At 40.8% G+C, this 26,769-nt stretch overlaps 1 protein-coding gene across 1 annotated transcript in view; it reads right to left on the bottom strand.

The window, feature by feature from the left end:
* Positions 1-2,382: 2,382 nt before the first annotated feature.
* The window catches only part of naalad2 (N-acetylated alpha-linked acidic dipeptidase 2), a 104,563-nt gene continuing 80,176 nt past the window's right edge, over positions 2,383-26,769 (bottom strand). Inside the window, exons 15-19 of the mRNA XM_072264360.1 lie at positions 23,570-23,660; positions 15,629-15,893; positions 10,973-11,054; positions 9,611-9,703; positions 2,383-3,460 (exon numbers count right to left, since the gene is read on the bottom strand). Coding sequence (XP_072120461.1) covers positions 3,274-3,460; positions 9,611-9,703; positions 10,973-11,054; positions 15,629-15,893; positions 23,570-23,660 — 718 coding nt within the window. The 3' untranslated portion in view covers positions 2,383-3,273. The remainder of the gene's footprint in view (positions 3,461-9,610; positions 9,704-10,972; positions 11,055-15,628; positions 15,894-23,569; positions 23,661-26,769) is intronic.

Genomic DNA, 26,769 nt, shown 5'->3' with positions numbered 1-26,769 from the left:
TTCCTAACCCTCTCCAATGCTATGGTAAAGGAGATAGAATTGTGATCACTATTTCCAAAATGCTCTCCCACTGAGAGACCTGACACCTGACCAGATTCATTTCCCAATACCAGATCAAGTACAGCCTCTCCTCTTGTAGGCTTATCTACATATTGTGTCAAGAAACCTTCCTGAACACACCTAATAAACTCCACCCCATCTACACCCCTCACTCTAGGGAGATGTCAATCAATATTTGGAAAATCAAAATCTCCCACCACAACAACCCTGTTATTATTATACCTTTGCAGAATCTGTCTCCCTATCTGCTCCTCGATGTCCCTGTTACTATTGGGTAGTCCATAAAAAACACCCAGTAGAGTTATTGACCTCTTCCTTTTCCTAACTTCCACCCACAGAGACTCCATAGACAACCCCTCCATGACTTCCTCTTCTGCAGCCATGACATTATCTCTGATCAACAGTGCCACACCCCCACCTCTTTTGCCTCCCTCCCTGTCCTTTCTGAAACATCTAAAGCCTGGCACTTGACGTAGCCATTCCTGCCCCTGCACCACCCCAGTCTCTGCATTGGTCACTACAGCATAGCTCCAAGTGCTGATCCACGGTCCAAGCTCATCCTCTTCGTTCATAATACTCTTTGCATTAAAATACACATCTCAAACCATCAGACTGAGCATGTCCCTTCTCTACCACCTGCCTATCCTCCCTTTTGCACTGTCTCCAAGCTTTCTCTATTGGTTCAGTTCCCACACTGCCCCCTCCCCCCCCCCCCTCAGCAGTTCTGGTTTAAACTCTCCCCAATAGCTTTAGCAAACCTCCCTGCCAGGATATTTACACCTGGGATTCAAGTGCAACCCATCCTTTTTGTACAGATCACACCTGCCCCCAAAGAGGTCACAAACTACACATTTATCCTCCACCTCATTCTATTCCTATATTCACTGGTCACATGGCACAGGCAGTAATCCCGAGATTACTACCTTTGAGGTCCTGCTTCTCGACTTCTTTCCTAACTCCCTGTCGTCTGTTTTCAGGACCTCCTGCCATTCGTTACCCATGTTGTCAGTACCAATATGTACCACGACCTTTGGCTGTTCTCCTCCCCACTTCAGGATATTGTGGACATGATCAGAAATATCCTGGATCCTGGCACCTGGGAGTCAAACTACCATCCATGTTTCTTTCCTGCGTCCACAGAGCCGCCTATCTGACCCCCTAATTATAGAGTCCCCTATCACTGCTGCCACCCTCTTCCTTTCCCTACCCTTCTGAGCCACAGGGGCAGACTCTGTGCCAGAGGCACGACCACTGTTGCTTCCCCCAACAGTACTCGAACAGGAGTACTTATTGTTAAGGACGACAGCCACAGGGGTACTCTCTAGCATCTACCTCTTGCCCTTCCCTCTCCTGACTTACCCACTTATCTGTCTTCCCAGGCCCCAGAGTGACCACCTGCCTACAGCTCCTCTCTATCACCTCCTCACTCTCCCTGACCAGGTGGTGGTCATGAAGCTGCATCTCCAGTTCCCCAAGGAGCTGCAGCTTGACGCACTTGGCGTAGGTGTGGCCATCCGGGAGGCTGGGAGTCTCCAGGACTTCCCACATCTGTCTCTGAGCACAGAAAACCGGCCTCACACACATATTCTACACAGATAACCTACCTCGCCTCGACTCTTTATCGCTGAAGCCCTGTTGATCCAAAGCCTTCCTACTCTGCCGCCCCCTGTATAAATCTGTCTTCTTTTTAAACTCTTCTTGCTGTTCTCACTAGCTGACCTCCACGCACTTGCACAGTCGTGCCCCGTTCAAACCGCTGAAGAAATAACCAAACTTTCCTGCCTGTATTAGAATTGCCTGGCTCAGTTGTGAAGTCATCCAACCGTAACGCTCCCTGTCTAGAGATGATGCCTGATTTGTTGTCCCACAATTCCAGCATGTTTTTTTTAAAAATAAATATCTTGCCTCTCTGAATAACCACCTTCATCTGAAAGCATTGTGTCACCTGGACAACTTTGGTCTCCCCAGATTCAGTTTTTTCTATCCCTTCCCTTCCTAAAACAGGTTTTCTCAAATTTCCAGTTCTAATGAAGGTCATTGACCCTGAAATTTCAATTGTTCCTCCACATATGCTGCCTGTTGATTATTTCAAGCAATTGTTATTATCTTGAATATCTACTGAAATGATGCAATCAAGACACCTCTCAAGATATACGAAGAGAAAGCTATAAGCCATATTTTATGCATGTCACCAACCAAATGAATTTTACCAAACCCAAGTATCATGTTTAATGATTGACAGTAAAAATTCAAATGAAAATATACTAGTCACATTTCACAATTTGAACAAAATACCAATTTTTATGTAAATGAGGAATATATTTAAACATACAAATAAACTAGAGAAGGTCAAACTCTGGATTTCTGAGTTTTACAGCAACATGATTAAATAACTAAAAGCAGTACATAGTATTGAGGCTATAAACATTCTGATACTGCTGGTGGTGTAATGGAATCAGCCATGACGAGGTGAGTGGCCCTAGGTTAGAATCTGGCTGGCTCCTTGCACGCTTTCCATCCATGCCGGGCAGAGCATCAAGCTAGCAACTTGGCTTCATAAAAGAAAACAGACAAAATGCTAAAAGAAACAGCAAAGTTGCTGCCCGATGCACCACAAGACACGGAGAGAAATAATAGCAGCAAGCATTCTGATAGTTATGATGCAAGGTCAGCTGGATATATTCAACTGAACTTAAACATAAAATTGATATTATTCACAAGTTTCAGAGTTGCTGCTATTTTAAACTGTTAGATGTTCACGGTTCTGGCATTTGAATACTGATTGCGATTTCGGAAACCTACTCACCACATATGAATAAGACATGTTTTCTGTGATTTAGAAAGTAGATTATAATTTTCTATGTTTCTATGTAAACATTAACATATTTAGCCTGAATTATCCTGTTGTGTACAAAGCTTAGCTTTTAATATGATCCATCTAAAACAAAACATGATAATTAGCACGTCTGAGAGTACATTATAGAGAATAATGAACAAATAATTGGTTTTGTGTGAAAGATGGCTTCATTTGATTTATTAATATTCTCAAATGGTTAATCAAGATAGGATGGGCTTAATAGTACATCTTTAGCTCCATTTCTAATTTATTTTCCACAGCATCTCAAAGTAAATTGTTCTCGTCATGTGCACTAAAACACAGAAAAACTTTGTTTTGCATACCATCCATATAGATCATTTCGTCATAAAAGTAAATTACATTTGCTTTAATGTCTCAGCAGAAGCCTGCACTGTAAAGGACGCAATAGCAATCTGCTTTTTCACTTCTTGCCAGGCTTTATATTGGTCTGGAACATATGCTATGTCAAAGAGTGCGTCATAGATTCCTGGAAAGGGTATTCCTGCATACTTATTGTGGGCACTAGGAGCATAAATGATATGCCTATGAGAGAAAAGAAATGTTTTAAAAAATCAAATGCCACATCTATCAAATAGCATTGTCAGAATTTGACATACATTAGTGGTGCTTAGATAACATTCCAAGTTAACAGAATTAAACTACCAGAACACAACAACCTGGATTTAAAGTTCACATAAATTAAATCTTTTTAAAAATATACTTGTAGCAACAAAGTTATTGTTGAAAATATCCATACCAACAGCACCAGGTAAAATAAATCCAGACTAAAATAATAATAAGGATATTTAGTAAAATCCAATCAATGGAGCAGAACGAGGACATTATTCCTTGAAAAGTAGAGATGCATTAATGAGAACAATGGAGACTCATGTTTGAACAAAAGAATTAGGTCATTGGAGCTTCAAGCCTTCTCCATCCAAAACAATTGTAAATCTGATCACACCTGGCCTTCCTTTTCCTAATCACTCCACACAAGTCTCACATTTCCTATACTTAAAAATGTAGCCATTATATATTGAATATATTCAATGAACTCAGGCTTTAGCCTTAGTTCTCATATTCACTGCAAAATGTATTCATGAATTCATTTGCGTTTTAGTAAAGCCTATATTTACATCTACTCTTCCAAATGATTTGAGTTACATTCCTAAAGTGAACTGATAATTTTGATAATCTTAAATGATAGATTATGAATTTTATATTGTGCTGTTAAATAATAATTGTCAAGTAAAGATCAATCAACTGGTCTATTGAGCTTCTGGTGTAAGAAATGCATCATCTCCCTGCTTTCACCGTTACAGTATTCTAAGAGTGAAAGTACATCTAAATTTCATCATTTGAGCTTACACTATGAGTAATATAGATCAGGGATGAAGACAGTTTGGTTGATCTTGATTTGAGAATTAAGATGTCATTCACTACCAGGGGATCAGTTAATCATAGTTCATGAGGATTAATGCATACAAAATGCATATCATAAAGGAAAGTCTAAAATGGTGCTGGTGAGGCACAGCTGGTAGCAAACAAAACTAAATTACCATATTAATCACGCTTTTTATTGGTTATGAACACTGCAATCAATAGCCTGCAACTTCCTTTTCGGATTTGAGCTTTTGAACTGCCCGTACGATCTGGCATTTTTGCAGTGTGAACTGAAGTCTCAAAGGTGCAGGACAGTTGCAGCAGGGCGTATATAGGCCGAATCGAGATGGTGGGGCCTGGAACTGAGAGCAGGGAATGAACCAATGTTTGACCATTACCAGAGCAGACTTGGACACGATTTGACACAGCAAAACTGAGTCATGGCAGTGGGGCCTGAGAGTGAGGAAGGACCTGAAGCTTGACCAATTTAAGCACCAGGCCAAATTGGACAGGTTGAGTACAGGCTGAAGCAAGGCAACGAGGCCCGAGCCTGAGAGCATATTGAGGCGGCACGGTCTGGGGTTGAGAGCAAATAACAACCTGAGGCTTTGTCAATGTAAGGGCCGGGCCAGATTGAGAAGGTCAGGGTGTTCAGCTTGTTGCTCCACGAGGTTTACTCATCTCTGCGCTGAGCTGTGCCTGGCAACTAACTCAAATTGGTTAGCAGAAGTTTGGTTGATCGCTTAGCTTGGCAAAAAGATTGCAGACATTTTGGCTCTAAGTGAGAAGCCATCAGTGCACAGTTGAAGGCATCATCTCAGAGTGTCGGTGGGAGTGTATTAGCTTGTATCCAAGTTCAATGTCGACAGCAAACCAAACACTTCCAGTGGACCTCCCTTGAAACCAATCAGAATTTCTACTGCTAAACTGTATAGCAGTGTTCTGAACCAGCCAACCAGATCACAATGTCTAATCAGAATCCATTTGGACCCCAGATGTGTATATAAGCAGTCATTCTAAGGAGACAGCAGCCTCAACTGCGCACTGCTGATGGCTTCTCGATCGGAGTCAAAATGTCTGCAAATATTTTGCCAAGCTCAGTGACCAACCAAACTTCCAAATTACTGGCCACTGTCCATGGATGAGTGCAAGCACTGTACATGTTTATCACAATTGACTACTCCTCTTTCTGCTGTGTGTGTCCCATACTCTGGGATTCCTTCCATAAATCTCCCCACCCTCTCTCAGTATTAGGACACAGTTGCAAATTAACTTGAACCAAGCCTTTCATCATCTGCCCTGCCATTTCCTTTCATGCCTAAATGTTATTCACTTTTTATTTGACAATGATCCTGCAAAATACAACAAACACTTTTTAACCATATGAAAAGCACTTGAGTTTCTTTTGCTGTTTACAATCCACCCATTTTCCTGCAGCTCTGGTACTGTGTGGAGAGAAAAGGGTGTAAACTGGAGCTTTATCTCCTTTTGCTCATTTCTGCAGAGGAGAAGTCATGCATTGGTGCTTCTACCCATCATTTTCACTCATCTGGATTGATGATTGGTCATTGGTCTGGCGTTGGTCAATGAAGCAAAACAATGCTGTTTGTGGATATTTCAAGAATATTTGACATAGTTGGAATACAAACATGCGAAAATCTGCAGATGCTGAAAATCCAAAGCAACACATAGAAAATGCTGGAGAATTTCAGCAGGGCAGGCAGAATCTATGGAAAAAGAGTAAACAGTCACTGCAAGAGTTCACATTGTATTCCGTATGGGTAACCTCAAACCTGATGGTATGAACATCAATTTCTCGAACATCTGGTTATTGCCCCTCCCTTCAAAATTCCCCATTCCTGATTCCCTCTCTCACCTCATCTTGTTACCTACCCATCACCTCCCTCTGGTGCTCCTCCTCCTTCCCTTCCATGGTCTTCTGTCCCCTTCTATCAGATCCCTCCCTCTCCAGCTCTATCTCTTGCACCAACTTCCCAGCTCTTTACTTCACCCGCTCCCCCTTTCCTGGCTTCACCTATCACCTACCACCTTGTACTGCTTCCTTTCCTCCCCCACCTTCTTACTTTTGGCTTTTCATCTTTGCTTCCAGTTCTGATGAAGATTCTTGGCCTGAAATGTCAACTGCGTACACTTTTCCACAGATGCTGCCTGGCCTGCTGAGTTCCTCCAGCATTTTGTGTGTTACTTTCAAATAGTTGGACTGTTTTGCAGCACCTAAGGGAGTTCCTTAAGCTGGGATTAATGAATGAGTTGGGTCCAAGGGTTCAACAGGTGTGATCATAAAACCCGTAAGAGTTCACATAGTTTTTCAATCAATTAACTTAAAAGAACATATAAGAAAAGATTATTCATTTACAGCTAAGCATTCTTCCCCATGTTTGCTCTACACCCAAGTGGACAGATGCATACAGAAATATGAAAACTAACCACATTACATTTCGTAGGGCAGATGAATCATTGCCATCATCATTGGAGTCTGGTGCTCCTTTGTCAGGTCTTTGAGCATGCCTTGATAACAGAGCAGCAGCTTCCGCTTAACAGCCCTACATCCAGTAAGCTACCACTCTCTTCCACAACCTCTTTTGCCTGCTGCTTCCCTAATCCATTTGCCTATATTTTCTTTATCCTATAAGGAACGGAAGGGCAATCACCAGATGTTCGAGAGATCGCTGTTCATGCCATCAGGTTGGAAGCTACTCAAACGTAATACAAGGTGAACTTTTGTAGTGACTATTTACTCTTTTCCATAGGTGCTGCCTGGTCTACTGACCTCTGCTATGAGGGGATGACCTCAATGATTCCTATTGAATGGTGAAAGACCTTGCTAGAGTGGATGTGGAGAGCATTTTTCCAATGCTGGGAGAGTCTAAAACCAGAGGACACAGCCTCAGGATAGAGGGGTGTCCTTTTAGAATGGAGATGAGGAAGAATTTCTTTAGCCAGAGAGTGGTGAATCTGTGGAATTCTTTGCCGTAGGCAGTTGTAGACGCCAAGTCTTTATGTACATTTAAGGTGGAGGTTGATAGATTCTTGATAGGTCAAGACAAGAAGGGATTTAGGGAGAAGGCAGGAGATTGGGGCTGAGGGGAAAATTGGATCAGCCATGATGAAATGACAGAACAGACTTGATGGGCAATGACCTAATTCTCCTCCTATATCTTGTGGTCTATTCTTGGTTAATGTACAAGGGTATGAAAAACTTGTGCTCCAGAACTAGCTATGAATCCAAAGTTCCAGTATTGTTACCTCTCACAATTTGCAAGATTGTTCAGATATTCAAGAGCAATACAATTCAAATTGGCCATTATTGCCCAGTAAATCTAGTCAGCAGGTGTTCCTATCAATCTAATCATCAGCTTGATGTTTAATTCCAGTTTGTCAGAGCCTTGGTCCAAACACAGATCAAGGAGTTAAACCTTAGAAGTGAAGTGAAGTGACAGTGACAGCCCGTAACATCAAATGTGACCAGAAGTAGCATCAGAGAGCCTGCAAGTTCATCCTATACAATCTACTTGTACTCCTGTCCCCTCTACTGTTTTTGCTTTGACTTCCTTATTTACTCAGGAAGTGGAAGTGGTTTGGGTGAAGAACATAAAATTGGGCTTGGAATATTTTACTGAGGAATATGGTGCAAAGAGCTGGCTGGCAGTAGAGGTCACACTTTAGAAATACAGCAGCTTCCACTAATAAGTCACAAACAAGGGGAGAGAAGAAAAAAGGGGGCTGGTATGAGTTGCATAGAAATTTCTTAATGAGAATCTGTAATTTGTCACTTTGTGAATCTGTGGAATTCTCTGCCCTGGGGGTGAAGGAGATCAGATCATTGGATATTTTTAAGGCAGAAATATTTGAAAGACTGAGGAATTGGAAGTTATTGGGAACCAGTACAGAAAAAAGAGAGTTGAGGCCAGCATAGATTAGCCTTGATCATATTGAATGTCAGGCAGGCTTGAGGACCATGTGTCTCCATTTTCTTGTGTTCTATTTAAATATACGTACTATATAAAACTAACATTTTTTAAATAGACAGATTTTTGTTCTGGACTGGCTGGCTATTGCATCTTCCTGTGTCCTTGTCTCACATTTTTCAGTAACTCTCAGTAACACTAAAACCCAAGCCAGCTACAGAGCATTGACAATATTGTATCGGCTACCGAACTTGAGATGGAGAAGGATTATTATTCACAGCAAACAGCTGACCACAGCTGTGCTTAGTTCTGGTCACCTCACTACAGGAAGGACATGGAAACCATAGAAAGGGTGCAGTGAGATTTACAAGGATGTTGCCTGGATTGGGGAGCATGCCTTATAAGGTTGAGTGAACTCGGCATTTTCTCCTTGGAGCGGTGGAGGATGAGAGGTGACCTGATAGAGATGTATAAGATGATGAGAGACATTGATCATGTAAATAGTCAGAGGCTTTTGCCCAGGGCTGAAATAGCTAACACGAGAGGGCACAGTTTTAAGGTGCTTGGAAGTAGGTACAAAGGAGATGTCAGTGGTGAGTGTGTGGAATGGGCTGCTGGCAATGGTGATGGAAGCGGATACGATAGGGTTTTTTTTAAAGAGACTCTTGGAAAGGTACATGGAGCTTAGAAAAATAGAGGGCTATAGGTAACCCAAGGTAATTTCTAAAGTACATGTTCGGCAAAGCATTGTGGGCTGAATGGCCTGTATTGTGCTGTGGGTTTTCTATATTTCTACAAGCTCAGTTTGTTCAGAAAATTCAGTCTGCTCAAAGAACAGAGGAAACAAACAGCAGCAATATTTCCAGGGATCCAGGAATTACTCCATAAAAGTAGAGTAGTTAATGAATGTACATCAAATCAGTTAGTAAATTGTAGCAATGTCATCACAAAATTTGATTGAGATATCACACAATCATCTCATCTCACCTTGTCACCATATGTGGTCAACTAATTAAAGGCATGGTCTCCACCCTTATTTATAGTAAGATATGGGCCTATTTAGAATTTCCTATACAGCTCCAACTATTCTCCTATGAAGCTAAACGCATTATTCATCCATTATAGTTAGTTGAGGTCACTAAAGAAAAATATAACTTAAAACAAAGATCCATTAAGTTGACTAAATACTGGATTAAGCAAATAATTCAAGTCATTTTAACAAGCTGAAAAGCAATGAAGGGAATATAGTGACTGACTAAACTTCCTATGAATCAACTGAAATGGCAAGCAACTGTCCATTTAGGAGTTTATTTCTACAGCAGATGAGTGTGATAAAAAGAACCAGATAATGGGGCCATCATTCAAGGCTCACAGTTCTTACCTGTAGAAGGGTCTCCCTGGTAATCCCAGAGGATGAATGAAGGATCTCTCCAATAGCATCAACTGGTCATTTAACATTCGTGCCACAAGGGGGCTGTTAAAGACATTCACAAAGTGACAAATTACAATCTTTAAGAAAACTTAATTCGTCTCAATTTTTTAAAATAATAATTTTAGTACATTTCAGGATAAATTAGAAGGCCACTCAGCCCATTGTGTCTATGCTGACTTTCTGATAAATCTAAATTCCCCACTTATGGGTTAAGAACATCTCTGAGCAGCTGCCAGAGGTAGCTGTGCACGTTGGTACAAATGACATGGGTAGAACAAGAGATAAGATCCAGCAGAATGAATATACAGAGTTAGATAAGAAACAAATGCAGGATCTCGAGAGTGGTGATCTCCGGATTACTCACGGTGCTATGGCTAGTTAGTTCAGGAATAGAAGGACAGGCCAAGTGAATGTGTGACTGAAGAGCTGGTGAAAGGGGTAGGGATTCAGGTTCTCAGATCATTGGGAACTCTTCTGGGGTAGAAGTGACCTGTTCAACAGGGATGAATTGTACTTGAAAAGAAGGGGGAAACCAATATCTTTTGCTACCAGAGTGTGTTTATACTAGATTGGCAGGTGAGTGGGACTCAAAAGAGTGGAGTCAGTGAGAAACTGAAGGTTGTAAACCTGGCAATCAGGACAGCCATGCTTACAATAAAAGAACACATAGGACCTCTGCTTTAAATTACACCTATGTGGATGCTGTTGTGGAACAATTCTCACTTCAAGGTCTATACTCCAGAACCTATCTGAAATGATCAATAACACAGGAGATTCTGCAGATGCTGGAAATCCAGAGCTGAATGAACTCAGCAGGTCAGGCAGCATCTATGGAAATGAATAAACAGTCGATGCTTCAGGCCAAGACCATTCATCAGGGCAATCATTAAAAATGGTCAATAAATTGTTGTGCATACTCTTATTTTCCTTTCAGTAATTAGCCCTCACCTTCATTCATCAGGCCTGATTAAATTCAAACATTTGCTTTTATTCTCTCTTCATATCTATGAATTCATACATTCCACAGTTGCAGGCTCAGCTCATGGAACTCCAGACAGTGGGCCAATACTGAACTGTGTATTTATTTTTAGCTTTATGTAGGCTATCACGCAATGAAAACAGTGTAAGATCTCACTCCAATTTGTCCATTAAATCACAATGGATGACGGCCAGTGACGAACAGAATCCAGGGTTTGCCTTATTGAAGAATAGGGGCATAAAGGAAATGTGGTAAGAGATGGAACAATAACAGAGAAAGGGGATAAAAGATAACTTGAACTTCAGTTTCATTCATTCTGTTTTAAAACTCACTTGCTAGCATCAATCATTTTTAATCGTTCATGAAACTCCATGGCAACACGTGTAAAATTAAGTGCAGCAGAGAACAATGAGTCTGAAATATAATTGCAAATAAATTAATTTCAGGGAATGCACTTTTAATTAAATGAAACTTATTACTTTAAAACTTTACCCTCATTGAAAATAGAAGTAAATCACTTTCATTGTTGCTAGTGTCTCTGTTAAACTCTACACATAAAATTGAGTTTAACTTTAACATAGATTCAAGCTTGTATAATCATAAGATGGAGCAAATAGATAGAATAATATGTTTTGTTGTTTTAACATCTCTGGCAGGAAAGCTTGAAGTAACCAGACCCTATATTAGTAAAACAAATGTTAATTTTCAGTGCCACAAAAGTTGTTTGACAATAATTACAATTCAGTGCCTTTCAGAATTTACTTGTCCACTAAACTGTGTTCCTGTGTAATTTATTACTGGACCTCATTTCTGCAACTTTATACATATCCAAGTATTTCAATTCCCAAGTCTCTTGGCAGCCAGGACAGTAAATTTCTGTTTTCATGTTTAGCAATATTAATAGCATTCACTGTTCTATATACATTGAAACAATGGTGAGAGTCAACAGCATCAGAATATTTTAATATCAAAATGGTTCATGTTTCAGGGCAATAATCTTGCATGATTTGAAAAGTCAACTCTTGATCTTCTCTCTCCATAGATGCTACCCAGCTGTTAAGTATGCTTAACATTTTCTTCTTTTAATGTCCATTTGATTTACTGCAGAGCATTTAAATGATTAGATTTTAATTGATTGGAAATAAAATAGCAGAGATTCAATCAGACAAACAGCTTCCTCCCAAGCTACAATCTTTCTGGAATTCTGTAATTAAACATTGCCAATATCTTTGGGGTGGAGATATAATTTATAATGATATAGACTAGGGTAATAATTCAATATCTTAAATTATAATAAAGTGGCAAAGTCCTACTATTGCCTTAGGTGGATGCTCTGCGGTCATCTTTCAGACAGATCAAAGGAGAAATTCAGAATAGGTCAGCATAAAAACATGTTTTGACTGTGCTTACTTTGATACATTTACCCACTTTTTTCCTTGACAAGCAGAGAATGCAACCAGTGGCTAATACAGTACTTGTGTATGGGTTTAGTAATGGTAGCCAAGAGGCAAATTTCTCTGGAGCTGTTAAGCTATTTTGTCCTTAGGTATCATTAGCAATGAATAAATGTCAGCTCAGTGAAAATAACTTTGATTGTAATTCATGCATTAATGATTTACAACATGATTCACTGCATATCAACTATTAAAAGCATTAAGGAACTGTTTAACAAATGTGTTAAGTGACAAAATGACATGCAAATAATCATTATTAATGATCCAAACTACAATCATCAGTAGGCTACCAATAACTCAGTGCTTCAACTTCCAAAGAATAACATATACAACGTTAAACATTGAAAATGCCTTGCGTATAGAGTCAAATATGTAGGAAATTTAGATTTATTGTACTTGGGACAGGAACTGCACAAAATCCATTAACTGAAATAATTAACATCAGTGATAAACTGTTAGAAAAGTGGGTTATGATGTAAGAAAAAATGGCTGGAGTTGCTTAGCACTTCAGTGCAAGGGAGTTTATTAGTATCTCAAAAATCAAACTTTAAAAAATTGTGCAAATTAGTGAAAATAGTGAGAAGAAAAATGCCAATATTTACAAAAAGATATCTACAAAAAAAAAAATAGCTCTGTACTTATTCTTATCCAGTGTGAACTCGCATCTCTCTCTCTCTCTCTCTCGTGATGAGATTCTTATATTCGGCACTAGGACATACCAACAAAGTTAACTTAAGACTACACATGAATTAGAATATGATGCACCCCACAATGTAGTTACAATCATATTACAAACTAAACAGAATTATCTACCTTAAATACAGTATACAAGTAACATGTACACATTTACACATTCCCATTACTAAAGAAATGGAATATCCACTGTGTATTGTGGTTTAGGACCCAGCAGATGCCACGGGACTGATGAGAGACAGAACAGCAGAATGCTCACGCCATCGCACACTCAACAGTCAAGTACAAACAAAGAATGAAATTAAAATAAACTTTAGTGTCTGACTCTGAATACATGTAGCAATACAGAGAGAAACTAATGGGTTAATTAAGAGAATAAACTGGGTAAGACACTGAAGTGTGTACACTCACTGCAACGACAACAGCATGACAAGACAATGTTTGCATGTGAGTGAATGCACATGTAAGGAGTGCATTTACAGAGTACTCTCCATCATACAAACATACAAGATTCAATGTGCATTATCAAAGAATTGTATAAATTATACAACCTTGAGATTTTAAAAACGCAAACCCAAGGAAATCTGCAGATGCTGGAATTTCAAGCACCATACATCAAAGTTGCTGGTGAACGCAGCAGGCCAGGCAGCATCTCTAGGAAGAGGTACAGTCGACATTTTGGACCGAGACCCTTCATCAGGACTAACTGAAAGAAGAGCTAGTAAGAGATTTTAAAGTGGGAGGGGAGGGGGAGATCCAAAATGATAGAAGACAGGAGGGGGAGGGATGGAACCAAGAGCTGTACAGTTGATTGGCAAAAGGGATACGAGAGGATCATGGGACAGGAGGTCTAGGGAGAAAGAAAGGGGGAGGGGGGAAGCCCAGAGGATGGGCAATAACAGATGGGGTCCCACGATCCTCTCATATCCCTTCTGCCAATCAACTGTCCAGCTCTTGGCTCCATCCCTCCCCCTCCTGTCTTCTCCTATCATTTTGGATTTCTCCCTCCCCCTCCCACTTTCAAATCTTTTACTAGCTCTTCTTTCAGTTAGTCCGGATGAAGGGCCTCGGCCCAAAACGTCGACTGTACCTCTTCCTATAGATGCTGCCCAACCTTGAGATTTGTTTGCCCTACAGGCAGTCACACAGCAAGGAACTTGAAATAATACCAACCCCTAGTGCCCACAGAGAAAGAGAAAAAAAACAAATCACACAAGCAATAGAAGCAACAATAGCATTCCAAACCGTATTGAGTCCTTAGATCCAAATCTTCGGAGCAGCTTGGAGCAGGCCCAAAGCCTCTGTATTCAGTTCATCATGTTAGTGGGGCAAGTCGCCACAAAGTTCGTAGACATGATGTACAGCAGCCAGGGGCAGTGTCATGGAGAGAGGAGCCCCCTGACTATCTGGGCTGGCGTTTAAATTGTCCGAACCTCTCACTAGGACCTGGGTCCCAGCACGGCAAATTGCTCCGGCCAGATTCGCTGCCAGAGAAGCTATTCTCAACCTCTCCATTTCAGCTTGGCACTTAAAGCGATCCAACTTCATCCAACTCTCAATACCATGGCTTTCCAGTCTATCCAGGCCAGTGTTTAGATTGTCAAACAGTGTATTGCCCAGCGATTCACTTCAGACCTGGATTTCGCTGCCAAAAAAGCCATTCTCGACCTCACCAAATTGGCTTAGTACTTAGAGAGATCCACACTCGTACCCAGATAAGTTGTATGGCTATTGGAACTCCTCAGTCTTTTCTTCTCCCCTCCGATTCGTTCCCTCCAACCAGCGTGGCTCCAATTCAAAGTACAGTCGGCCCTCCTTATCCTGAAAAGCGGTTACGTGGTCAAAGTAATTCCTCAAAGGCCAACAGGGAGCATAAAGTGCCCTCCCTCACTGAGAAATTAGAAATATTAGATCTTTTGAAAAGTGGCATGTCACATTCCGAAGTGGGCCGTAAGGTCGGTAAGAACGAATTGAGCATTCGTACAATAAAGCAGGAAGCAGCTGAAATTCGTGCAAGTGTTAATGCTAGGGATGGCTGGCTATGTAAAGCGCTATAGCCTCAAGAACTTAAAGATCACGAGAGAATCAGGATCAGCTTTCCCAGAAGAGCTACGATGGTTGCGTCTGTACTGAACATGTACAGACTTTTCTTCTTGTCATTATTCCCTAAACAATACAGTATAACAACTACTTACATAACATTTATATTGTATTAGGTATTATAAGTCAACAGAACAGAAACACTGAGGGTGGCAGGTCCTGTACTGCCCTGGGTCCTAAAGTCCACCTGCACTGAGACAGGTTAAATAAGACACCTGAGCATCCAAGTTTTTTGGTATCCACGGGGGGTCTCAGAACCAATTCCTTGCAGATAAGGAAGGCCGACTGTACATCGATTTTGCAGCGCAGCAGCAGGACACATCTCTTGCCCTCACCTGTCTCTTCATTGTTTGCCGTGATAGTTTACCACAATTTACTTCAAAAAAAAAAAGTGTTAGTAATAATGCTTTTAATCAAATTCCTTTGCTTTCGAACCACATGTAAGCTGTCACAGGTCTTCGGTAATGCCATCTTAAACTGTAAGTCAAACCACATACAGTCAAACACACCACATATTATAGCAGCTTGGGCAATTCAAATTTGCCCTTTCAGAATTTACAAATAAATATCAATGTCTGGAATAAGAAATAAGAATTTACTCAAATGAAATTTATGTGAAAAATGTAAATCAGCCATTTCTTTTGAACTTGCAGACGAGGCAGCACCTCATAACACAAAACCATGATATGGACCATTTCCTAGGAATGTCACTCTCCTGCAACACAGGTTGTCTATACTCACCGAAGACAACTTGATACTTGTCAAGCTGCATTTGATTCTGCTTTGCTTGCTCATAAATTACTTTTGCATATTCATTCAAAGCTTCAGCATAATCCCTGCAGTCAAAAGGTATGATGGTAGAGTCCGCTAACTCATAAACTAATCCTCCTCTTATCTGGGCCACCGTAAGCAGTTTTCTAAAGGATGGGTCATAGAACTTTTCCACCAACTCAAATGTTTCATACACAGTATGATACATTGGGTAGTTGCTGTATTTGTCAATTTTCTGCAAAAGACAAGAATATCCAAGTCTATTAACTAATGTTAGTGACAGTAAAGTTCATTATGAAAGACATTTGCCAGGAATTCATCAATTCACACTTGCAAAGTTTTGTGACAAATAAATACAGAAAATGTTGCAATCGTGCAGGAGCACCTACAAGGAGTGAAAGATCAACTTACTGTCTCAGGACCATTTTATATCTGCTAAAGATTGGCAAAAATTGATTCATTTTTTTCTTTTCTCCCCCTTCTGTAAATCGGTGGTTAAATGTGTAACACCCGGGGAAAGGTCTTTCTGTAGAAGCAGTGTTTGGGTTATGGTTAGAAATAATGGGTGCTTTGGAATGTGAACTGGGTCCTTTGTTCGGTGGGAGATGAAGTGGGAAGACACTGGAGAGAACTAGTCGTAGGATTTGACCGGGTGGGGGACCATGATTCGATGGAGCAAGGTGCTGTAGTCAACTGAGCAAAGGTGAACATGAATTTTGGGAAGAGTTGAGTTCCAACTTGCGCACTTTTGACTGTTTAATTATAAGGGGCCATTTTTGTTTTTTTCTTTCTTTTCTTTACTAACCTTTTAGTCAAGTTAAGATTCTTAAATATAATTCCTTTAACCGTATGCAGTGTGTTGTCTGTTATTTCTTGGCACTGAGTTGTAATAGGGTAGCAAATTACACAACATCCATACAAACCGAGCTTTGGGGTGGGAGAGCCCAGCCGTTTCAATCTCACAGGTCAAGTGAGACTGGAGTTGTAATATTGATGTGACTCAGACACCGCTGTAGACTAAACGACCATGTCTATTCACCAGACTTCCATTTTTTACTTTTCCCCCACGTCCTGACATCATACGCACTCTGACGCTACGAATACTCACACAATACATTAAATCCCCCTTCTCAAAAATTTTTTTTCTTTTTACAACACTGAATTACCAAAACAATGCCTCTAGGTATGTCCTTCTTACAGTGCAACAACCATGACATAAGCTAAAAAAAATCTTACCTTGTACTGTATTCTGCAATGTATCTTACAATACTAACAGCAGTGTATTTTCTTTTACTAACATAGACTAATAAACCTTTTATTTCACACCTTGGAACTTATGACATGTGTGACTTTGCCTCAAACTGTGAGAGCCTGTATGCATGTCTAGTCTCTGTATCTAGCTGGAAGCTTGACTTGTCTCCCGACCGTGTGTGATACAACTGTGACTGTGCTTGTCCTTCATCAGGGTCAGTCTCTCGAGTGACCTCTGTGTCTTTGCAGTCTGCATCACTCTTGGTGTCGTTTGTTTCTATGTCTGTATCTGTGGAAATGTCCTGTGCACCTGTACCTGGAAACCCACCCTCGCCTGTCTTCAGCAGATGCTTCCTGTTCCTCCTGTAGACTCTTCCATCCGGCGTGCGAACTATGAAGGACCTTGGTTGCTGATGTCTGTTCACAACCACAGCTGGTTGCTAAGTGTCCCCTCTCTGTATTCTGACATTTTCACCTGTATGCAGATCTGGCAATCCTCTCGTATGTCTGTCATAGTAGCTCTTTTGCTTTATTTGCTTGTACTTCTGCTTGTCATGTACTTGAGCATTACCTTCAGGAGTCAGTAGAGTTGTGGATGTTGGCAGTTTGGACTTCAGACGATGTCCCATCAACAGCTGCACAGGAGAGAACCCCACACCCTCAATCGGTGTGTTACGGTATTCAAGCAGAGCAATGTAAGGGTCACCGTTGCTGCTATGTGCCTTCTTGAGCATGTTCTTGACAGTTTGTACAGTTCTCTCTGCTTGTCCATTAGACTGAGTGTGCCCTGGACTGGAAGTAATATGTTGAAATTCCCAGCTTTCTGAGAACCCTCTGAACTCACCACTAGCATATTGTGGACCATTGTCACTAACAACAATATCTGGAATGCTCTGTCTTGCGAATGTCGACTTCATTGCGGTAATGACATCTTGACTGGACGTGTTACTTAACTTGGTGATCTCCGGATATTTTAAATAGTAGTCCACACAAAGCAGATATTCTGTACCATTGTAGTGAAAGAGATCTGTGCCAATCTTCTCCCATGGTCTTCCTGGTAGTGGGTGGGGAAGCAGAGGCTCTCTTGAATTGCTGTTTTTGTTTTCATTACAGACAGCACACTGAGGCACAATGTCTTCTATCTGACTTGACATGCCTGGCCAATAGAGAATGTCCCTTGCTCTTTCTTTACATTTCACTATCCCCAGGTGTGATTCATGAATTCTGTTGAGCATTTCCTGTCTCATTTGGTTTGGTACGATGTGTTTTGCCGTTTTGAACATTAGTCCTGATGAATAGCTGATTTCCTCTTTAAATGTCCAGTATTTCTGCATTTCCTTTGGAACATCTTTTCTTTCTGTTGGCCATCCATTGATGGTAATGTCTCTTAGCATTTGCATTTCAGGATCATCTGCAGTTGCTTTCCTGAACATGTTCAACTTCCCCTCAGATGGGTAGCTGAGGTGTAACCCAGTTGACCTCCAGCTCTCTTCCTAGCAACTCTTCCTTTTGCTCTTTGAGGTAAGCATGGCTCAAAGCATCAGCAATGTACAGTTCTTTTCCAGGCTTATAGGTGACTGTGAGAGTGTACCTCTGTAGCCTGAGAAGCATCCTTTGCAGCCTCATGGGAGCTTGGTGCAGTGGCTTTTTAAAGATGCTCTCAAGTGGTTTGTGATCACTCTCAACCTGGATTTCTTTGCCATATACATATTGGTGGAACTTCTCACACCCATAAACTATGGCAAGTAATTCCTTCTCGATTTGAGCATATCGGCATTGACAGTCCATAAGTGCTCGTGATCCATACACCACAGGCCTCCCATCCTGCAGTAGAACAGCTCCTATTCCGTCCGAACTGGCATCCACAGACATCATCACCGGTTTATTGACATCATAGAACTTGAGTGCTGGTGCATTGGTAACCAACTGCTTCAATGTGTCAAAACTTTTCTTTTGTTCATCTTCCCAATGCCATTCAGTGTTGCTCTCTAGTAGCTTTCGGATTGGAGCGCTGACCTCTGATAAGTTGGGAATGAATTTGGCAAGATACTGAATCATGCCCATGAACCTCAATAGTTCTTGCTTGTCTTTGGGTGGTGGTAGCTGTACCACAGCTCTGACCTTTTCATCATCTGGTTTTAGCCCATCAGTACTGAGTACATGACCTATGTATTTGACCTCTGTAGTTCTGATCTTACATTTACTTTTGTTCAGTTTTAGGTTGTACTCACGTGCTCTCTCCAGGAGCTTCCTCAGTCTCTGATCATGTTCCTCAATTGTGTCACCCCATATCAGCAAATCATCACTGATGTTGACCACCCCATCCAGGCCTTCAATCATTTGTGCCACGGATCTCTGGAATACCTCTGATGCAGAGGAAATCCCAAAGGGTAGACACAGGAAACGACATCTCCCTATGGGCGTGTTGAAAGTGCATAATTTGGAACTTTCTTCATCCAGCTTGATCTTCCAGAAACCTTGATTTGCGTCTAATACTGAAAAGTATTTTGCATTAGGCATGCGGGAGACAATCTCTTCAACCGTGAGCAGCGGATAGTGCTCTCTTTTGATGGCTTGGTTGAGATCTTGTGGATCCATGCAAATCCTCATCTTTTTTTCTGTGACCACTGTCACCATACTATTCACCCAGTCGGTCGGTTCTATTTGTCTTGTTATGACTCCCATCTGTTCCATTCTGTGTAGCTCCTCCACTACTTGATCCCTGAGAGCTACTGGAATCTTTCTCGGGGCATGCACGACTGGTGCAATAGTTGGATCAATCTGAATATGGTGCTTCCCTGGTAAACATCCTAATCCAGAAAACAAGTCATCAAAGTCTTTGAGAATGTCATTTTCTTTTTCAACACCATAGATTCGCTTCACCAGGCCTATCTTTGTGCATGTTGCTTTGCCCAGTATTGCTGGAACATATTGCTGTACTATTTCAAACTCGATCTTGTATTTTTGACCTTTGTACACACAGGTGAGTGCTTTTTTGCCCAGTGGCACCATCTTGTGGCTGAAATATGCAACAAGCTTGCAGGTGGATTTTTCCAGTCTTCCTCTGATGTCCAGTGAGTCGAATGTTTCTGCTGACATTACATTGCACTTTGCCCCAGTGTCAAGCTTAAATGTCACTTTCCTGTTAATTATCAGATCTTGAGTCCAATCATCTTCATCTTCCATCTCTGCATTGTCAATATTCTTGATGCATACCTCCTGTTCCACTTCAACTGTGCCAATGAACATGTCACTGTTGCCCTCACTCTGTTCCACACATGTATTTTCCTTGCGTCCTCCTTCGATTTGCACATCTTTGCAAAGTGATTTCTTTTCTGGCATAACTTGCATGTCTGACCAAAGGCTGGACATTTTCTGTATCCATGTTTATAACCACATCTGTTTCAGTTAACTTCCTTTTGATCATTCTGTGGAGCTGGCTTTGTCCTACTCCTATCAGTTTTCAGTTTTTATTTTGTGCACTTCAGCCTCTTCATTGAGCACTTTAAGCTGACTTGACGTGATCTCGCTGGCACGGCAAACATCAATCGCCCTTTCTAATGTAAGATTCGCCTCTCTCAATAGCCTGCCTCCCACTTGATCATCTCGTATGCCGCATACAATCCTGTCACGTATTAAAGAGTCATGCAGTTGTCCGAACTCTCAGTCTTTTGCCTTGTTCTTCAAATCTGTTACATAGGCGTCTATGGTCTCTATTGGTCCTTGAGCCCTCGTGAAAAACCTGAGTCGGCTGTACAGTAGGTTTTTTCCTTGGTTCGCAGTAATCTTGAAACTTTTTCAACACTTCAATTTTATCTTGCTCATCATCTTGGAAGACAAACGTGTTGCAAACCTTTATTGCCTCTTCTCCCGCCACATGCAGAAACATAGCACATTGCACTTTCTCCATCTTTTCAGCTACGCCGCTAGTGGTGCAAAACAGCTCAAACTTCTGGATCCATATTTTCCAGTTCTCAGCAAGGTTACCTTGTAGGCTTAAACTTGACAGTAGCTGTAACTGTGACATCTTTTACATGTCTTCTCTTCCTTTTTTCCCCCTACGTTTACTTCTGACACCATGTAATATTGCTGTGACTCGGACACCGCTGCAGATTGAACAACCACTTTTATTCATCAGACTTCCATTTTTATACTTCTCCACAACGTCCCGACGTCATACGCACTCTGACGCTACGAATACTCACACAATACATTACAGGAGTGTGTATTCTCTAGACTTACACAGCCAAGGAAACCAGCAGGGTTTCAAATGACTAGCACAGAAAGTGATGAAAATGAAAAGACAGGTGAGAAATAGAAGATGTAAAATGGTGCATGGCAGAATGGATATCGAATAAAACTAAACAGCAAGTGGGCTCCAGTGGATCAAGATTATGAAGTAAAAAAATTGCAGCAACACAAGGAATGGAAACCACTCAGTAATAAATGGAAACCCATCATGAGGAGCACTTTACAACCAAATTTATCCCCATACTCAGCTATCCTGAACTATAAATGTAAATTATCAAATTATGGATGAAGGCTGCACCTTTCCCAGTTGATTGCATCAGAAAACTAAATTAGCTGGTCAATTTTTGTCCATATAATGGTTTGCACAGGGCAAAAACACGGTCACTGTGTTCCTTTAATCATCCATTTAAAATAAATCAGTGGAAAGTCATCTGGTGTGAGTCTCTGTAAAAAAGGCCAGGATTTCAAAATGAAAGCAAATTCCGCTGGCATTTCTTTGACCAAAAAAGTGTTGCTGAAAATCAAGGGATGCTCTGCTATACTCCACACCTCAATGGAGGAGGATCAGGAATCAGTGATACCCAAACATGAAGCTCAATGCAACAGGCAGTGCAGATGGATCCCAGGATATAAATTTCACAGGCCATATTGCAAAACTGAAGTATAAATTTTATTTTTAGAAAATACATTCAAAATAACAACTTCTATCTAACTATTCTGTTATCTCAGAGAAGAATAGTAAAAGCACTGCCACCCTGACCAGGTTCGGGACCAAATATATATGAAAGATCAAAATATCTGGCGTTGCTAGACAACAAAAAAAGTGCTGGAACCACTCAATGGGCCAGGCAAAGGGAAAGAGAAACAGTGTTAATATTTCAGGTCAAAGACCCTTTGTCAGAACTGGAAAATAAGAAAGCTGGCTTGTTTTATCATGTCAAGAGAATGGGGAAGAGACAGAAAGGGCAAAGGGAATATCAGTGACAGGGCAAGGTCAGAATGGATGAAGGGGTGGGAAGTTATTGGGAAAAAATTCAGGTAACTTGGACTCCTTGCATGAAAACTGACTGGATTTGAAAAAGGCAGCGCCCATCATTAAGGACCCCCACCACCCAGGCAGGACATGCCCTCTTCTCATTGTTACCATCAGGAAGGAGGTACAGAAGCCTGAAGGTATACACTTAGCAATTCAGGAACAGCTTCTTCCCCTTCGCTATCTGATTCCTAAATGGTAATTGAACCTGTGAACACTACTTCACTACTCTCCCCCCACCCCCGTTTTTTGCTCTACTTTAACTTAAATACACTTTAACTGTAATTCAGTTTTTTTCTATACTTATGTATTGCATTGTACTGCCAGACATCCCACCCTGCAAAAACTCATTTCAGGGAGGTAGCACCATCAATTTGCAAGACAGGTGGGATGTCTGCAATAGGGTAGCTCTTTAACAGCTGGCCAGCTAGTTTAAATAACGTTAGCTATGCTAATGAACAAATGACACCTGTTAAGCTCACCTCAACATGTCTTTTACAGTCTTAACTCACCATGGGCAATAGAAAAGTCACTGTTGCAAACAGTGCAGCGAGCAACACTGTCATTATTTTGACCCCTATTAGGCAGGGGTACACTTTAGTGTAGCCTGGGGTGACGTACGTTTTATACTTTTTTTTGGAACACTCTGCCATGGCGCGCTCTTGCTCGCTCTCTCTCTCTCTCTCTCTGTCGCTCGCGTGCTCTCAAGCACTCTCACTTGCTTTCTCTCTCGCTTGCTCTCTCTCGCTCTCTCTTGCGCGTGGTCGCTCTCGCGCTCTCTCTTGCTTTCTTTCGCTCGCTCTCAAAAAAATTGATTTCCGTGATATTGTATATAATTTGCAGGCATCAGGGAGCCACTATTAACATGCAGGAGACTTCCGGAACTTCCGGGAGAGATGGGATGTCTGTACTGCTGCTGCAAAGTTAGCAAAGTTAACAAATTTCACAACCTATGCCGGTGATATTAAACCTGGTTCTGTTTGCATGTAATACAGACTTGGTTTTCTTTCTGCTAACATACCCTGACCTGCTGGGCATTTCTTACATCTCTAAACTCCATACTTTTGCTTGTGTATTCAATCTCTCGAGGTGCCCTCATCAACCAGCAGATTCATCAACAGCCTTTCATCATGATATCCCTAGCCACACTCAATTATAGATATTCCCCATATTATGCATCCCTCAGCTATACTCTCTGCAACTTGAAACCAACCAAATATGGGTTAGATTCTGGTATCAAAGTCGACCAAATCATTAGGCTCGCATTGGCCTCAATCAGGTTTCATATTCATAATTGAACAGATTTTCACTATGGACCACATATTAAACACTCATGTAAAACAGAATAAAACTCTGTCTGTATTTCACATACTCACTCTGTTTTTTGTGTATCGCACACGGCCAGCTGTAATGCCAAGTCGGTGAAAGAAAGCTTCAAAGTCACTGCCTGATCCTAGTTTTCTTATCCTATGCATGTTAACAAATTAGAACTGTAACATGAATAAACACATCTTACAAGAACTCCATTAAAAATGCCCCAGTTTGCAATGCATTTAGTGCAAATTCATATGCTATATTCTACAACTTTCTAGTAGGAAACTCTCTTGTGAACCAAATATTGAATCAACCTCACTTCAGTCTGTGATACTTATCTCACTGTTTAAACTAATGAACGAGATATTTAAAAGGAGAAAATACATTGTTTTTAAGGCAAATCATGGCACAGTGTAGAAATATCAAGTTCCATCAACGATTTTATTGATTACACATCTTGTTAGCTTTTGATTAAGAGAGTTCATTAACAGTAACTGACAAGGTGAAAACTGTTGTGGAAGATAGAAGCTAATTAATTATTGCATCCTTCTGTTTAAAAGTATAAATCAAAATATCCAGGTTAAATCAATCCCAGTTACTTTTAGCAGTGTGTTCGCCAAGCTCAACCAGCAGGAGAGTTAATCAATCATTTCCATTCTGGCCAGGAGCTATAATATCACTAGCAGCGCTGATCCACACAGGCAATACAGAAACAAAAAATCTTCCCCCAAAGGAAGATACACACCTGAAACTGGTCTACCCTTTCCCCTCTTGACTTCATCTATTGCCTAGCAGCCTGATTCGCCCCTCCCTTTCACCTACTGGCTATCCTCCCTCTATGTTCTCAGTCCTGACGTAGGGTCTCGACCCAAAATGGTGATCATCCCCTTGCCTATAACAGCTGCTAGACTCAAATTCATCTAGCAGTTTGTTTTTTCCCTTGCTCCAAATTCCAGCATCTCTCGTGTCTCCATATTAGATTCAGCATGAAAGGGGGTTTAAAATAACAGGCTAACAATGATTGAATGTTTACAAAGTGTAAAATATAGCAAAGTTACTGGGTACAGTACATAAAGTTCTAAAATAAACAACATTGTGTTGTAATGTGCAGGTAGTTATCCTGTGGGGGGCTTAGGAAGCACTTTCCATTCATACTTCTCAGCTCTAGGATATTCTGCTACAGTACAACAGTGCTCTTGGAGATATCGAATGTAAAGCTGCCACGGCTGCAGGTGAAGAATAAAGTTAGAACTGCAAGAGTAATATTTTAAGGTTTGCATTAATATCTCTACTGCTGCATTTAAGTATGTGGAGGGGACAGACATTACATTTCACAGCCTGCAAGCACAATGCTGCAACAACGTGTCTGCTGGTACTCTCTACTCCAAAAGACTTCATCTTCTGTCAGACTGCAACAGGAAATGAACAGAATCTCAGCCATTCTGAGGTGAACAAGCAGGAAGGAGACATACTGGAATTAATACAAGCTAAATATCAGTGAAAACAAAAACAATTTATGAAAGAGTTGTAAATCATAATGGACAGGATGTTTTCAGTCCCAGATTCTGAAGAAATTAGATGAGGATATTAGAAGGTTATATTGAGATGCATCTTCAAAATTCTCTTGAATCAAACATTGCTATATAATATTGAGAGAAATCAGTTAGCCTTATGTCTGTGGTTAATAAACTACTCGAAGATAATAATTAGAGAGTGAGCAATTGGGAGCTTAGGATTTCTGACCAGATCAGTTAAACCTGAATGCGATGGAGGAGAGAGGGAGAACACAGATAACAGTCATGGGATTACATCAGCAGGATATGGCTACTAATATCCCATAATGAGTGGTAGTGGAGTCACAACCATTAAAATCTACTTACAAATAAATTAGATTATGGGATGAAAAGCCATGTCTTCTGATGATACCAAAATGTATAATGTAAGCATTATGGATGCAGCATTAAACTTCCAAGATGCATGCCTTGAAGAGAAAAAACTCCAGCAAAAAGATATTGATGTGGGAAAATACGTGATCCTTTAGTTTGGCCCTACGAAGGCTAAAACGTTCAAAATGCTGTGAAAATAGCAGTCAATTGCAAAATGACTTGGGAGTCAACGAATGGATAGTCATAGGAAATTTTGAAGCTTATAGTTTGGAATATGCATTATAGTCTGCCGTATCATTTTAAGCCCTGGGATGGCAGTCATCTGTTTGTTCGTGGGGATTTGTCACTTTCTAGCGTTATTTGTTTCATCGCTGTTGCATTGCTTGTGCCGGCCAAGTGAGCCTCTGTCTTTGAGTCCATATTGTTCTGTTTAGCAAATTTTTCCTCTCCCTGTATCGTAACGAAAATCAAACTAAGACCCCTTAAACAAGCCTGCCATTTACAAACCACAAAAGCATAGCAATTTTCATGGCAATACTGCATCTCAGGGTGCTAGTTGAATTTTGATGCCGCCTGTGAGAAGTTTATATGCCATTCTCCTAAGCGCATGGGTTTCCTCTGGATGCTTTGGTTTCTTCCCCACATGCCAGAGATGTACCAGTTAGTAGGTTAATGTGTCATTGTGAATTATCCTGTGGTTAGCCTAATTAGGCTTAGGTGAGTTGCTGGGCAGTGTGGCTCATTGGGCCAAAAGGGACTGTTCTGCACTCTGTCTCCAAATAAAAAATCTGTTTTAATGCTATCCATAATGCCTCTTGATAAAAATGGAATTATGTTGAAATTGATACCCATTGCAGGTTTCCTTTCCTTATTGCTTCAGTTTCTTCTGTGATTATCTTTTCCTACTCCCCATAACACTGTAAACAGCCACAAGTCGTGCTGACTTTTGCCTGTTGCTTTCCTTCACTTCTCTGTTTTCCTAGGGTGTTTTGTTTTCTTCCTGAGTACCCTCACCACAACCCTCAATTGCATTTTGTTAACAGATTTGTCCAGTTCATTATGGATATCTCTATCAACGTCAGCTGTACTCAAATCCAGAATCACAACAGCTGTTTTAAGTTTCTTGTATTTGAATATCACATTAACCTGAATGTATACATGTTGAACAATCACAGATCATAAAGCTGATATCTAAACCTGGCTCACTTTCATTCCTAAATCAGATATGGTTTGCTGCCTAGTAGTCTTTGCAAGTGACTTAGTGTAGAGTTTATGTGAAGACTGTGGTATGAAACAAATGATTAATGTAAGTATACTACTGCCTCTTAGATTCTCAATAGAGAATATATTCTTATATTCCCAATATGGTCATAGTC

Source organism: Mobula birostris, chromosome 7 (genome assembly GCF_030028105.1).
Source record: "Mobula birostris isolate sMobBir1 chromosome 7, sMobBir1.hap1, whole genome shotgun sequence".
NCBI classification, from domain to species: Eukaryota; Metazoa; Chordata; class Chondrichthyes; order Myliobatiformes; family Myliobatidae; genus Mobula; species Mobula birostris.
The sequence above is the reverse complement of the archived record's forward strand: the minus strand, read 5'-3'. Positions and strand labels throughout refer to the sequence as shown.